The 16,238-nt window shown below is 49.5% G+C and overlaps 1 protein-coding gene across 5 annotated transcripts in view; it reads right to left on the bottom strand.

Moving 5' to 3' along the window:
- GFRA1 (GDNF family receptor alpha 1) overlaps positions 1–14,548 on the bottom strand; it is a 216,104-nt gene extending 201,556 nt beyond the window's left edge. The window contains exons 1-4 of one of the 5 annotated variants that reach the window (XM_025881053.2): positions 14,133–14,548; positions 12,995–13,288; positions 11,886–12,179; positions 10,578–10,661 (exon numbers count right to left, since the gene is read on the bottom strand). In XM_025881053.2, coding sequence (XP_025736838.1) covers positions 10,578–10,661; positions 11,886–12,179; positions 12,995–13,034 — 418 coding nt within the window. In that variant the 5' untranslated portion in view covers positions 13,035–13,288; positions 14,133–14,548. Of the gene's footprint in view, positions 1–10,577; positions 10,662–11,885; positions 12,180–12,994; positions 13,747–13,878; positions 13,930–14,132 lie in introns of those variants that run through there. The other 4 variants (XM_073904146.1, XM_073904145.1, XM_025881054.2 and 1 more) reach the window with 4 other exon arrangements.
- Positions 14,549–16,238: the final 1,690 nt, after the last annotated feature.

Here is a 16,238-nt window from a genome sequence, read left to right as displayed (position 1 = left end):
ATATGAGTGATATATGTATATAATCACTCACTACAAAATGCATGATAATCCTTCATGCAGTTTGTGCACTTAACTTTCCCAAGACTATCTCTCCTGTTATATATTTGCAAATGAGTGCTATAGCACAGATTCTGGAGCCAGGCTTCCTAGATAAGAATGTGGCTCATTAGATGTGTACCCTTTGACAGTTTTCTTATTTGGACCCCAGTTTCCTTATCCGTCCAGAGGGGCTAAGACACAATTATTATTAAATAAGGCTGACACAAGGTATTCCATGTGAACACTTAGCTCATTATCTCTCACAGCTGTTGAAATTACTATGATTTTTATTTCTCTTGAGGTCTCATTGGAATTATGTTTAGAGTTTCAGTCCAGTCACTCCTTTTTTCCTTCAAAATGCCACCCGCCACACTCAAGAGTGCAAGAAAACAGTGGTTCCAATGAGGGCTCCTCAGAATGCACGGGTTTCCTGGTATCTTCTTCATCAAGAGTTTATTTGAAACTCATAGTAACAGGGATCAATGAAACATTTCATAAACATGGGCTTTAAGAAACCTGCTGGCCTATTCCGACAAAGAATGCAATCAATACTTATTTTCATACATTATTAACTGTATACCAAACGATAATGTGCAAAGGGTAATAGAAATAACAGTCGGCATGGTGCTTCTTAGACCATTCAGAAGGACGTAAAGGAAAGGGGTACCAGCGTGGTGGAAGACAAATGAATAGCATATTAGGTCACCTTAAAGTGGGACTAAACTATGTATTCCTTTCTTTACCACTGTGTAATGCTATTTATATGACAACATGACAAAAAATGGCCCTAGGCATTCTGCTCTACTTTAGAAGCCTTCCATCTCACACTGAAATGAAAAAAGATACAATCCAGAAATTGCTTCTTTGGTTAATATTTCTGCAGTTCCACAGGAATGGTTTTAATAGCGTGCATGTTCTGGATTTCAGTTGTCAATTAAGAACCCAACAGAATGCAGGGATAAATATTAAAATAATAGATACTGGCTTCTATTTCAACATTAGAAGCCCTTTGTCAAACAGTGTTTTAAGGTGGAAGACAGAGAAAGAAAAACCGGGAATTAAGGAGTGAGACCAGGGCTAGATACCTTCACTTTAAGATCTACATAAAGGATCCCAGGTCTGTGTTTAAAAGTTTGTCACCTAACAGCAGAAAGAGATGCGGGAGCAAGATGTGAATCTGAACTCTTCCACTCATCGGCTGTGTGGCCTGGGGAAGCTACTCAACCTCTCTGAACCCAGGTCTCCTCCTCGGAAATCAGAGATAATACCTAGCTTTTAGTGTTGTCGGGGACCAAAAGGAAATCATGCCATGATGAAATTGCATGTGGTTCGACTTATCAACCCAGCCATGGATAGGCTGGGCAGTGCAGGGCACTCAGCAGGACTCTCTAGGGGTACTCCTCTCCCCACACCTACCTCCCCTTTAAAAAGTGTGCAGGTCAGAAGATTACATAGCTCTGGGACTGATGGGCAGAATCCCTGAGGGAACTGTGGTTTGACCAAAAATAGGCCATTTGACCAAATGATTAAAAGTCTGTCATATGCTAATGCTTGGATGGGGCGGACCTTGGGCCAATTTAGCAGGAGCAAATTGCAATTGATTTTCGAAGAAATTGCTTGTTCTCTTGCCTTTCTTCAGCTGTGTCACACTGTCTCACACACAGCTGCCTTTGTCACAGCCAGAACCAACTAAAACACATGTCAAGAAGATCTTTTTGAGGCAAAATATTTAATAATACAGATAGCCACATTCACGCACGCACTATCAACACCCACAGACATGAACAGGCAGATGTACAAACACATCTATAACTCTGCGTGTGCATATACATGTTTATATAGGGTTTTAGGGGACTCGAATTTAGAAACAATTCTGCACCATGGTTGTATGCTTCTGTACGCCCGGCAACTGCCTCTGTGGTTGGAGAGCTATCCTGAGTCATTTTTATTTTTTACAACAACCTACTATTTGAATAAAGATCATAAAAGAGCCCAGCCCTGAAACCCCCTCTCCATACACTCCCCAGCCCTATCTCTGTAAATTCTTGGCTGTGAAAAGAAAATGGTTAAAAGATCACAGAAGATAAAAAATCATAAGAATAAAGGTTAACAATGGCTGCTTTCACCCCTAATTTCTGATATGGTGATAGACCCTCTTAGAACATTAATTAGAATGGAAAGAGATGAAAGAAATGCCCAGGGGACATAATAAATTAGCCCCTTATGCAAATCACCCATTCGTTTTCATCACTGACCCAGCTAGCTGAGTCTCTAAATTACGGGAAGTGGTTAGCTTCTTTAACAAAAAATTCCAGATGAAAGATTAATTTTTTTTTTAATCTGAAGGCTGGGAGGGCTTACAACAAAAAATGATTTCTCACTTTCCCTTGCAGATGACTCTGAAGGGGGCCAAAAAATATGGAAAATTAACGTTCTGGCTCCTGGTTCCTGTTGCCAGAGACTTATTAATTAACCCTTGTTCTGAAACAATTCCAAAACAACAGACAACAATCCCCTTAACTAAAGTCAATGGCTGTGGTTGTCACCCTAACTGCATAAAAACCAAGAGTGCCTTCCCAACGGGTGCACAGACCTGAATAGGTGAAGGACAATTTAAAGGAGGTGGGGAAATGCCAGGATGTGCAGAGTTTCGAATATCAATTTAAAAACAAACACACACCTAATTTTACTTGTCATCACTGTGCTGCACAATTTATGTTCTACTGCCCTAGAAATTTATGGAACTCTCAGTTTTCTTATCAGTAGACTAAAGGGATTGGACTAGAATGACCTCCAAAAGTCCTACTGCATCTATAACCCAGTGATTTTATTTATCCCTTTGTAAAACAAACAAGGCACTTCTGATCATTTAATTTGTTTAAATATAATCTTCTGACACGCACTGTGTCTACTGAACTCACTCCTGGCTTTGTTTTTCTCTTTCCTATCTCATTTTCCCCTGGTCCCTATTTTTCCCACTTACTTCTTATTTTGTTTCGTCTTCTTCCATGTATCCAAATGAGATGCCTTAAACACATTCTGGTTCAAGTAATGTGTATATTGAATAAATTATGCTTTATAAGTGTTATTAATGTGAAATATATATATATACCAAGATCACAAGTTTCTCTGGTACGAAGACAGTGCTCAAAAGAAAAACAGTAAGTCCGAAAATAATTCAAGATTCAATACGCAGGTCCTTGGAAAAGGAAGGAAAATATGTGAAAGATCATTCTAGTCCACTGCTGTCATTTTATAAAAGGAGTGGCTACCTCTCCTCTTATAGGAAGGGTAGACACTTGCCCAAGGTCTCCTGACTCCCAGACCAGTGCTCCTTGGACCAAACAATCCTGATTTGACACCGTCTTTTGTGAATCAGTACTACATCCCCGAGAACCAAGAAAGGACATCCTTTGAAAAGAATAAGCTTGGACAGCAGAAAAATTAAGAGATGGCAGAAAGAAACACCTCTAAGGACTAAGGAGAAGGAATGAGGACAGACCTACTGGCTATAAATAATTTTGCACCTTGTAACAATCTTCGGTTCATGCAATTACCTGTCACTCATGGATGTTTTATCTCCCCTCTTCTGGTAACAGGACCTACGGTCACGCTATGCAAAAATATTTGACTGTCTCTACCTTCACAGCCTTCCCTGGAACATCCAGGCCTTGGCCATAAGTATCTTGCCACTGGAGTGACCTGCTGTTTTATCCATGAAACTTCTGACAGTTAATCTAAGTAACAAAAGTAACAAAATTTTCCTTTGGGACATAGTCAGTGATACAAGAAGACACACTTTCCTCAGATCATCACACTGGTAATCAGAAAGTATGTGGAGCCTATGACTTTATTTTTGTAAAAAAAAAAAAAAAACAAAGACGTGTGTATATATACACACACACATATATGCACATATTCATATATAAAGGAAAAAACTGGAAAGTTTCATATCAGCATGTTTACAGTGGTTACCTTTGGAAGCTGTGCCTAGGGGTGATTTAAATTTTCCTTTTCCTTTTTTAAACTTATTTGTAATTTCTTACTGTTCTACAAAAAATAAAATAAAACGAGGTGCTGAGGGACTGGAGGGGAGAGAATTCGAACCAAAAGTAGTGGTCTGTGAAAGTGAGATGTAAGTGGACGTAGCACAGCCTGTGGAGACGGACGCCTCTCCCAGGTTTAAGGCATGCTCTTCTCAGGGAGCAGTAATTCTTCCTGCTATGAGGGGCGTTGGAGAGCAGATTTATGAGGAGAGGTTGGAAGAATGGGAATTAGTCAAGCTGAGAAGGGAAAGCTGATCACGAGAATTCTTAAGCACAGGAAGAGCCCCCACCACCGGGTGATCACCAGCTGCAGCACACTAACCTCTGACAAAAGAGCGTAAAAACAGGGCCCAAAGGAACAGGGGGATTCAGAGCAGGAAGAAGGAAGACCTTCCCCACAGGGAAGTTCAGACTCAAAAGGGGTTATGAAGAGGCAGGACTTTCCTCCAGGGCCCTTTAGAGAAAGGCTAGATTTTTCACTTTTGTCCATGGTCGTTTATGAACAGCCTTCCAGAAGGCTCAGGATTGCCATCCTTTCGTTGTTCCATGATCGGGAAAGAAGTTCTGCTGAAAAGAGTCCCGGTCTTGGAGCCAGGAGCGAGCCAACAGCTAGTGTGGCTGTGACTGAGGCCCAGGATGCTTCGGGGCCTAGTGTTTTACATACAGCGTCTTTGAATCCACAAGAACCTGCAAAGGAATAACCTTCATTTCGTTTCACATCCAAGGAGCCTGAGGCACACTGAGGTCGAGGGAGGAACCCAAGACGAAGGGAGTGGCAGGGCTCAGACGCACACAGGTAGGCAGACCCCAAGCATGTGTTCTCTCTACCGCACCGGCATGCACAAAGGGCTGGAGGCGCGAAGCTGCCCAGGGCACTGGTGGGACAGCCCGTGGTTAACTGGCTTGTCGGGACACAGGGCGGCTAGGGTGAGATGCAAGGTCACTTAGTAGAACAATCTCTGCAAGAAGACTGAAGCCTGACAGTTCTTCTAAGTCACTGGGGTGCTGAGATGAGGCCTGCCAATGAGGAGGCCAGGTTGGACTGGGAGGAACCTGACACAGGGATGCCCGGAAGAAGGTCAATGCAAAGTTCAAGTGAGAGGTAAGATGAGTCTATTTAGGGAATGGAGAGAGGAGAGCAACTCAAAATACAGCAGGCAGACTTCAGAAAGACTTGGTGATGGGTCCAGCTGAAGGAATGAGAATGGCGGGGGGCAGGAACCCCGAAGCCTGTAACTCAGGCAGACGATGCCATATGTAAGACAGAAGGTTCGGTAAGAGAAGGGTGTAAGGAGGAAAGGGGGAGAGGTGGTAAGATCCGTTTTGGACGTGCTGGGTTTGAAGTAACTGAGCTACATCCAGGCAGGGCTGTCCAGGACTCAGCTGGAAATGCCGCTCGAGAGCTCAGGAGAGGCTAGAATAGGAGGGAAGGCTCTGAGTCTTCAGTTTAAGTGGAAGCAGCGGTCCCAGGCATGGATGAAATGTGTCCAGAGAGCACGCAGAACAGAAAGAGGCTAACACTGGCCTCCCCGAAGGCACTGCCATGCTCTAGCAAAGGTCCTCGAGGCTACCCTCAAACACTGTGGCCCTGGCCAAGTCACTTCCCCTCTCTGGGCTTCACTTCTGTAAAAGCAGAAGGTTAGACTGGATCTCTACAGCCCTTCTCTGATATTCAAGCACCTATGGTTAACGAGGTGACTACTCAGGACCAGGAAGAAGGCTCCAGGCTGAGCATACACCCCGCATAGCAAGCGGGTCCCCCAACTTTCCGGTGGGAAAGACAGACACATACATAACTTCTCAGTGGGAAAGATAGACACGTACGTAAGTCCTCTCAATACCCTGTGATTAACAGCTCTCGTGAAGGCAAGAACAAAATGCAGCACGAAAGCGTCTTGAGTGGAAGTGCCTGTCTGGGTGAATTCCAGCATGGCCCCAGAGATGAAACTGGGTCTAGGTCTCGGGGAACTAACAGAGACTTCCCCAACAGAGGCAAGAGCATGAGCAAAGGCACAGGAAATGCCTGGGGAATGGACTGCTCAGTGAGCCTGAGTGGACGGGGAGGTGACGGGCTTAGAGAAGGAAGGCAGGTGTGATCTGGCCTGGGGAGGAGTTTACCATACGCCAGCACAGGGAACAAGGAACCAATGGGGATTCTCATCTATGGGGACAACATGATTAGAGGGGTTTTGGAAAGCTGAGTGGAAGGCAAAGGACCACCACATACCCCAGTAGCTGGTATTTACAAACACTTCTCTCTGTTGTCCTGATTTGACAAGACAGCACAGGACCTTATAAGACTCTTCTTCAACATGTAAAAATTTTAAGAAGGCTTTTTTTTCCATAGTGACATAAGTATGACGGCGCCTTAAAACGGAAATGCTAAACATGGCTAATTATTCACAGCATTATTCAGAAAAAGGGGCCTAAACACTGGAAAGAGTGTTTAGGGGCATCTCCTACTGAAGCAAACTATTTCCAACTGCGTGGGAACCGATGTCAAGATTCTACGGCTTCCTGGGAAGATCTAAGCCATTCCTAGGACTTGGTAGGAAATGATGAGAGAGCCAGAGAGTTAGACCTTTATCTTTTACCAAACTGAGTCCGCATGGTCAAATCCTAATGCCCCTCTTCCCCACACCCATCTCGCTTCTTGTTTGCAATACCATCGGCTCTGGTTATTTCTGAGAAAGGCCTGGCCTCTCTTGACTCCTCTCTACAAAATCCAACCTCCCCGTCAATACTTTTAAACCCTGGCGCCCTCTCTTTTTCTCTCGTTGCCATAGAGGGGCTTATATCCCCTTTTGATCCTCCATCCTCACTCTTCTTGGCACCCACCGTACTTTCAAAATTTCTTGCCACTTTGCTCTCCCCCTCCAGAGAGTCCAAAAACATGGCCAAGAGGTTCATCTCCCTTTCAAATCACTATTTACTTCTCGCTGCTTCTAGAACTTGCACAGAGAAGGAAAGGCAAGGTTAAAGAGCAGAGAGTCATGGCAGATGTGAAACATACGTGGCGGCTTTGTCCTCTGAGCCTCCATGTGCCCACACGGCTCTGCCCTCTTGGCTCCCAAGACCCTTTTCCGTGTTGTCGCCTCTCCTCGGACATCCTCTCGCACTGGCTCCCTCTTTCCTTTGAACGCTCCCACTCACTGCCTGGTTCTTCCTGTTCGAGACCCCTAAAAAACCACAATGGCATCAACCCACAACGAAGGCCCCTCCTCGAGCCCTTAAAAGTGCTTTCAAGGCCAAATGCTTCTACCAATGCATTTCCACAAGGGCTGCGCCCCTGCAATCCCCCAATTCTCGCCTGACTCGGCTATTTGATTTCCTTCCTGCTGCTCAGGCTTCAGAACAGAGATGACAGGCTTGAGACTCTATCTCATTTCTGTTCCCTTCCTTGCTCCTGTCAGGCCACTGACAGCACCTCAATATGGCTTTTTAACTGGTGATCAAGTAAACAATGGCAAAGGAGCCTGCAGCTTTGAGGAGTCCAAAGAAAAGGGAAACACAAGAACGTCAAGCCTGCCTTGTTCAGTGAGACAATTCAGCTCACACTTAATGTATGTGGATAAACATTCACCTCACATTGGGCAAAGAAACCCAAATATGGAAACTCTGATTGCTCCCACATCTGTAAGAGACAGAGGCCCTGTTGTCCTGGTTTCCTCAGAGAGATTTTGAAGGCAGGAGAGATGTTCTAGAAACTCTGACTCGAACCACGAAAAGCAACATTTATCATCCTGCTCCTCTGTCCTTCCCTATTCTACAAATGCCGAACTGGATAATATGCATTATTCAATGACTTAAAACCTCTCAACGTTCCATTTGGCTTCCCTATACCCACTTAGGGAACACCGTCACTGTCAGAGGTCAAAGCTCATTAGTGCTGGAACCTAAATTCAACGCCCTTGAGAGATAAAATGTAGCTCCAGACAAGGCCTTCCTGGCTCTGATTAATTCACTACGACTTCTGAGTTCTCAGCAGGACAGGTCTCACAAAGTCAGGGTCATATCTGCTATGAAAAGAAACCTGGCTGAGAAAGGGGCCCAAGAAAATGAATGGGTGAAACTTGGCCCATATGCAGAAGAATTCCCAATACTCATAGAAGATTTTCAGGCAACCCAGGGGTAGCTGAGAATGACCAAGCCATTGTAACTGTAGAATGAACGCAAGGATTGAAAACACAATTGAAGAGCACAGTAAATGGGTTCTGCAGGTGACTTCAATCTTCCCTCATTATCGTGACCTGTTAGGACTAAAGATTATTTACTCCCATGGTCTCATTATACCAAGAAAAGAGAGCACCAGAAAGGGAAAATGAGTCTGTTGCGATCCTATAGTCCCTAGCAGTTCTGAAACTAAAACCCAAATGAGCCTTGCTCCTAGCCCGCGTCCTCACTCTCACTGTCCACAGGAAGGCTCATATCCCTCCAAGCATCAGCACAAAGGTAAGGAGTAAGGCTTCCAGGGGGCAGGCAGCAGGCAAGAGGCACTACCCCTCCAAGCACTAGGAAGGCCAGGTTCTATCTGGCCTTGAGACTCTATGCCATGGGCCACATCCCACCCCAGCTCCTAAAGACCTGCCCCTGTGAGGGCTCAGATGGGTCTGTGCATCTTTCCTCCAGTACTTGAGACACTGCCCCAGCTGGGCCAAGGGGATGGGGAGGGAGCATTAGCAGGGCTCCGGGGTGCAAATCGTCAGCATTATTTGGATAATACATGAATGCCTCTGATACTAAACCTATACCCTTATATCTTATCCCAAAACACACACACACACACACACACTTCTCCTCTGAACCAAAAACAGAATAATGTAGAGAAATGCTTCTCAAGCTTCATGTGTATAGGAAGCACCCAGCCCAGGGATCTTCTTAAAACATAAGTTCTGATTCAGTAGGTCTGGGATGGAGCCTGAAATTCCACACTTTTAACCGACTCCCAGGTGATGTCCATGCCCCTGGTCAAAAGACCACACTCTGGGTAACAAGGGGTGGGTGTTACAAAAGCTCAGAATCAAACAAATCTGGGTTTAATTCTGGTTTCGTTAATCATGAGCTTTGTGATCTTGGGCTGGTTTCTTAGCTTCACACTGCCTCAATCACTTCATTCCTAAAATCGAAATAATAATACCCAAGATGCACATGAAGATTGTTATCTAAGTTAATGATAAAAAGCTGTTAACACGGGGCGCCTGGGTGGCTCAGTCAGTTAAGCATCAGACTCTTGATTTCCACTCAGATCATGATCTCAGGGTCGTGAGACTGAGCCCAGCACTGGGCTCCAGGCTCAGTGCAGAGTCTGCTTGTCTCTCTCCCTCTGATCTCTCTCACAAATAAATAAATAAATAAAATCTTAAAAAAAGTTCTTAACACAGTGCCTGGAATAAAATAGGGGCTTAATAAATGCCAGTTGCTGGCTGTCTCTAAGATTCACGAGGGCAGGGGCGACATCTGTCTGACTCACTGCCAAAATCCCAATGGCTAGAACACATTAGGTACTCATTGGATGTTGGTGAGTAAATGAACGTATGTATAATACACTGACACATAATACCGGTATTTACATACACCCGTGGTTCTATGGCTTTCTGCAGGAAAACAGAAAGTGTTTAAAACACCAGAACACTCTCACCCGTAACAAACCATCATCTCATAAAATTCAACATTCACCCCCATGTACAACCACCAACAAAACATATCATTTGTGATGGCTGTATATACTTGAGAAAATGCCTTAAGTGTAAACAAATAAAGACAACATCAGTCTGGAATCTGTATGTCATTAAGAGAAATTACTGCCTTGCTCATTATTTATGGGGCTGTCTGAATGCCAGTGTTATGAAAAACTTAATTCTGAAACTAAGTTCACTTCCAAAACAAACGGAGAATCGCAAAGACGACAAAACAAACCATGGGAAGCGAGACCACTTTTTCAAGGGCCACTGGGGCCGTAAGACATTCTTTGATACATGCACACACTTGCTCAGGACAAATTAAAAATAGAATTGTTAACAAATTGTAGAGTTGAAGGCAGACAAGTGAGTCCATCCGAAACTCTTCAACAATCTAAGATTATCTTCAGAAGTCTCATAAAGTAAGAGGCATCACTGACAGGCATCCCATTTGCCGGGAGGCACTGTGAATGGTAGGTAGCAAGAAGGGAGTATGATTGCCACCTACAGACAGAAGTCCCTATGCAAGAGCTAGCCAATCATATTTCAATGTGGAAAAAAAATTCAACCAAGTCACCTCCCTCCAACCTCTTTCAAATCACTGCACCACATTACTTCATTTAGAATTACTTTCAAGTCATACAATCATCTCTAGGCATTCTGCCTCTTCATTATCATCATCCTATTTCTAATTTCCCAGAAACTCTGCACCATTCAACTATCTACTTAGGCGCTCTCTGAGAGCCAAAGAGAATGCAAGCCAATGGATTTCAAGCAGGCAAAGGCATCCAAGTGGAAGCACGAATCTGCTTACCTGGTATGAATGGGACCACCCGGAATATATCAGACAATCTGCTGTTAACTGGCTCGTAAGGGGAATCTTCAAGCAGATCATTTCCTAAAAACAACAGAACGATGGGGCTTAGATCTGGAAAGCAGACATATTTCAGGGAGTTTTTGTTACTGAATCTAAAACCTAACGATGTTATGATTGTGTAACAAAAAGATGCTGAACCTTTCAAAAGTCTCAAATGCATCTATTTGGCTATGGTTGGGTTGCATTCCCTCTGCCTTTGTTGTCCTTCCTCTCCCCAGAGTGCCATGAAAACACTGGAGAGCAACCCAGCCTGATCTTGCCAGAAAACTCTCCCACTCTTTGCAAAGGAATGAAATAAGAGAGGAAGGAACCAGTGATGTCACCAGCCCAGCTTACCTCCGGGAGCCAATGGAAGAAAAGTGACCCAAAGGAGGCCCCCATTTCTCTGCCCCTCAATGTAGCATGTGGCCAGAAAGCCGGGATGCTGGTTATGAAACAGCCTCTGGAATAGGTTTTCACTGTAACAGGTTCTGAAGTAGGAGGCAGCTGAGAGGTCAAATCTGTAGGTTACAAATGTCTGGTGTCTCCGTGGAGAATGAATGCACTGGATGGCTGTGTTAGATTTACAGACACCAGCCACCTCTGGCACACAAGGACCAAAAAATTCCCACTGGAATGGATGGTTGTGACAAGTGGCCCTCTTTCTCTCAAAGCCACTTCTGTGTTAACCAAGGCTGAACCACACCAGCTGGTTCAAGACTCAGCTAATCTAAGATGACAAATGGCTTTTCTGCCTTTGATCAGGTTTGATGAGGGTCAAGATAGAGTCTACCGGACCTTTTATTCTTAATTCTTCATCTTATGTCGGAACAGATAGAAGGGAGGAAGAAAGGGGAGAAACTCCCGACAGGATTCAGGACAAATCTTTGTATTCTTATCCTCTGAAGCTCTCCTTGGAAAGAAGTTGTGAGTTCCTGCCCTGTCCTTTAATGGGCTCGTACTCGGAGGCTCGCCCCGGTTTTAGGGGGGGTCGGGGGGGCCCCGGGACGGGGGGGGGGGGTGTCCCCCACCCCGTCATGGGTTTTCCAACTACCAGGCCCCAACAATGCTGCTCGGGAGGCAGCAAACAGCAAACACCAGCTGCCGCTGTCCCTGGGGGCCAATGAAAGGTCCTCATTCTGCAGCTGGGGAGAAGCGAGGAGGGGATGAGGTCAGCGGACCCGGCCGAGGGGCCCGCCTGCCTTTGTGGGGTGAGGGGTGAGGGGTGGGGGGTGGGGGTGGGGGGCGAGGACGGTCGGCGCGTACCCTGCAGGCTCTGGTACATGCTCCAGTAGATGCGCAGGCAGTTCTTCTCCTTCTTCATACCCCGCTTGCAGCGGCAGTTGTAGAGAGACTTCTGCTTGAGGGCCTCCATGGCACTGCGGCACTCGTCCTTGGCCTCCAGGCCCGATGTCAGGCTGAAGTTGGTCTCCTTGCCGGCCACGCACTGCCTCAGCGTGCGGTACTTGGTGCTGCAGCTCTGCTCCTTCAGGCACTGATCGCTGGCTTTCACACAGTCCAGGCGGTCCCCGCCGCTCACCTCGGCCGACAGGAGCACGTCTGCGGGCGGAGGGGAGGGAGCGTGAGGGCGGCCGGGCAGGGCCCCGAAGCCTGCGGCTCGGGCGAGGGCGCGTGCCTGACCAGGCGTCTGGGGTGCCCTGAGCAGCCAGCGGGCCCGCCCCTCTACGCCGGGGAGTCATTTTCCCGCCCTGGGACCTCCGGCCGCCGGCTCTCCCAGGCTACGCCAACCTTCGCCCAGCGTGGCTTTGCGGGCTGTTTGCGGTTTGCCCCGGGGCGCGCGCTGCCCACCGCGCGTGTCCGCCCCGCCGCTCCGGGGCAGCGGGGTCCGAGCAGCTGCTCGGCCCCGCCCGACGGAAGCCGGGGGGCTTTCCGAAGAGGAGGGCGGCTGCCGGCTGAGCGCCGGGCGAGGGGCGGGCGAGCCCTGGTCCGCGGCCCGCCGGGCGGGGAGCGCTCAGACCCTATTCGGGGAAAAGTTTTCCCTTCGAAGTTTGCTCTCCCAGTCCAATGCTCGCCCACACCCCACCTGCCCCGCTGCGCCTTCGCGAGCTCCCGGGACTCTCAAGGAGCGTGGTCCCGGGGCTGGAGGGGCTCAGACCTCTTAACTCTCCGCCAGGATAAGCCATTAAAAAGAACAGAAAATAAAAACCAAGCACAAAAAGCTGCGGGCAAGTGCCGCGCCATCACCGCCTCCCAAGCCCAGGGTGCTGAGGATTCAAGACCCCCTTCCCCAAAACGAAACTTCGCCCACACCCAGAGCAACCGCGCTGCAATTGCGGGGCGGGGGGGGGGGGCTGCCCCGAGGACCCCTCGGAAAGACTCAGCGTGTTAGAAAGCTAGCGACGGCCTCGACTTACCCAGGAGCGGCAGCGCGAAGTACAAGGTCGCCAGGAACATGGTGCCGGCGCGCAGCTGGTCCCCGCCCCCCCAAAAATCCCGAGCCGCCGCTGGGTCTCGCCGAGGGAGCTCAGCATACAGCGATTCCCGGACGGCCGCGCTGCTCTGGCCGCCCAAAGTTCAGCTCCATCCAGTGCGAGAGGAAACTCCCGGGTCCGTCCGCCGCTACCGCCGCCGCCGACTCAGCTCCCCGCGGGCGGCTGGCGCGAGGGTGGGAGGCGGTTCCGCTTTTAGGGGTTCAGGTCTGACCCAACCTGGAAGGGAGAGCGCGCTTTGCAATGAGAGCCGAGAGCGCTAGAACCTTCCCCGCCCCTCTGCCCTCCCCTGCTCCCGCCTTGGGGGACTTTCTAGCGCCCGGGTGAGGGCCCACCCCTAACTGGGTCCCGGCGCAGGAAGGGGGCGCCGGGGTGGGGGGGGATGTACGTGTATTCCGGGGAGCCGCCCGCAAGGGCAGGGTAGGGCCTGGAGAGGTCGGACGCGAGCTCCCAAAGTCCGAGGGGTGTCTATCGGGTCCAACCCAAGAGGCTGAACGCAAGCAAATAAATAACGTTACTTTCCGAGCGCTGCGAGCGGAGCCAGCAGCTGCCTGGAGTCGAAGCACACGGCGGCGGCAGCTCTTTCTCCAGCCCTGGCGCAGAAAGAGCCCCTTCTCCCTGGAAGTTCGCCGCCCCCTCCTCCAGCCAGCTCGCTCGCTCCGCTGCCGGCCCTCTTCAGCCAAACCACCAATCGCTGCCCGCGGTCGCCGTCTGCCGCTCCTCCCCGGGCTCGCCTCCTTTCTGAGGCAGTCCGGCTAGGGGGAACCGACGTCCCGGCTGGGGCCGAAACCCGGCTCGCGCGCCCCTACCCGCTGTGGGTCCTCCGCTCCCTCCCCGGTGTCCGCGCCGCGCACAGGCTCGCCCGGCGGCCGGGACTCGGGCTCATCAACGCCACCGCCTGGGGCGAGCGCACCGGCCCGCAGCCCTGGAGCGCCGGGGCAGGTGCAGCCCTAGCCGCGCGCGCCCCGGGACCTCAAAGTTGAGGGGCGCCTGCAAGAGGGTGGGGGAGCGGCAATGGGCTCCCAAATCCACCGAACGAGAAAACTCTCCAAATGCCACCAACCTGGACTCAACCGACCGTGTCCAGCTGTGTCGAGGAGCCAGTTTATTTATTTATTTATTTTGGGGGGTGTCCCCGCCCCTTCGTTCCCTTTCCGGGCTCACTTCTCTGCGCTAGGAAGAAGATGCGGTAATCTTCGAGAGCTCAAACGGGCTGAGTTGGGCCAGGACGATTTCCGAGCAGAGCCCCCCGGCCCTCGGATGCAGGTTAGGGATATCGGAAGCTGAGCGAGGCTAGCGGGTTTCGAGGCCAGATTTCTTTGCCTGAGGACCCTCGGCCTGCTCCTGCTCCCGCCAGCCCCCTCTGAGGCTCGCACGCACGGACGCCGCAGATGAACACACTCGTCCGCGGTGGGACTCGGCGCCGGACCCCGCACGCGCGCACAGGACACGCAGCGCTATGCAGCCGGCCGCGAGGGCTGCCTGACGCGCTCTCTCTCTCTCTCCTCTCCCTCTCTCTCCTCCTCGCTCTCGCAGACACACACACACTCACTCAGACACAAAAGGGCACAAAGCACAAGGGCTCTTTCTTTCTTCCGTCCTATTGCAATCGAATCAGACAGACCCTTCTCCCGAACACAAAGTTTTTCCCCACGTCAGTCGCGCTATGACTCAAGACTTGGCGCGTTAAGGACACACTCAGACCCAGACCCTCGGAGCCGGCCGAGATCGCAGGATGTGCCCACGCACCGATCCACGCCAGCGCGCACGCACTCACACATGCACACGCAGTCTCTCTCTCTCTCTCTCTCTCTCTCTCTCTCCCTCTCTCTCTCTCTCTCTCTCTCTCTCTCGCTCTCTCTCTCTCTCTCTCTCTCTCTCCCCTGGAGCTCGGGCAAGGAGACAAAAGCGGAACCCCCGGCCACTGCATTTAAACCGCGCCAGACCTGGCTTTGGGAAATTTATAAGCTAACCTCCATCTTGGCTGTTTCAAGAGTAAATGTTAAAATAATAATAAATTTAAACGCCCAACACATACACAGCCTTTTGCCCCAATTTCTGGGACCACTCGTTCTCGGCCATGCTGCTGACCTCCCTACCCCGTCCGGAACACATAGTCCTCTCCCCGTACACCGGGGGGCGCCCAGGGGAACGAAGCCTACACTGGGTCCTGAGAGGAGTCGATGGAACAGTGGCGGAGGGCGGTCTGGCCGCTCAGGGCTTGGGTTCGGGATCTTTCCTGATATCCAAGTTCATCATTAAGGGAAACCGAGTTTGAATCGAGGCTGGGTGAGCTCAGCTGTCAAATCTGCAAAACCATTGCACCAGACAACGGGCTGCGGAGGAGAGAAAGAAAACGCTCCTCTTGATCCAGGTGGGGCTAATTGAAAAGGGCACAGGCTTTGGGTAAAGTTTGAGGCGGGGGAGTAAGGGCGGGGAGACAAGGAGGAGGAAAGAGGAGAGGGTGGGTAGCTCTCCATTCAGCTCCACACCAGCCAGTCGCGCCCCTTGGTTGCAGCAGCCGCTCAAATGCGTGCTGCGCATTGTTTGGAGGGTGTCTGCGCCTCTTCCCGCGCCCAAAACCAAGGGACACCCCTCCGATCTGCACGCCTATGCACGTGTTCCTCAGGGTTAGGTATGAGAGGATTGACGCCCTCATGGAGCACCCTCCTCAACACGTGTGTGCGCTCTCAGGGTCACACCATACACGGATTTCTTGTTCAGTGTATCAGTTTACACTTGGTTGTTGAGTAAACAAAGCAAACATATGTCACATTTTCGCGACAGATGGTTCAAACCAAGGGATACTTAGCTCTCTTTCTCTAACAGTGGTAACAGTGTAAGTTACTGAGCGGACTAAGCGGAAATGTAATCGAGTCTTCTAATCAATTTCTTCACCTTAAATTTATTCTCATATTTTCACACACAAACCAGAGAACTCCCGGGGAGGTGGTTTTAGTAAGAGGAGGGCCCAAAGTGAATTAAGAATTTATCTGAAAACTGTGTTTCTCCACGGACACCCAAAACATAAAACCCTCTTTTGTCATCCCATTTTATAAGGGGAGGTGAATGTCTCCCTTTGGGAAATTAGTAATTAGAATTCCAGTTCTCAATGGATAGACTAGTTTCCATCATTGCTGACCACATGGGATGATTGGATGACAACGAG

Source organism: Callorhinus ursinus, unplaced genomic scaffold (genome assembly GCF_003265705.2).
Source record: "Callorhinus ursinus isolate GAN/ISIS: 27379988/994484 unplaced genomic scaffold, GSC_fseal_2.0 scaffold20, whole genome shotgun sequence".
Taxonomy (NCBI): Eukaryota; Metazoa; Chordata; class Mammalia; order Carnivora; family Otariidae; genus Callorhinus; species Callorhinus ursinus.
The sequence above is the reverse complement of the archived record's forward strand: the minus strand, read 5'-3'. Positions and strand labels throughout refer to the sequence as shown.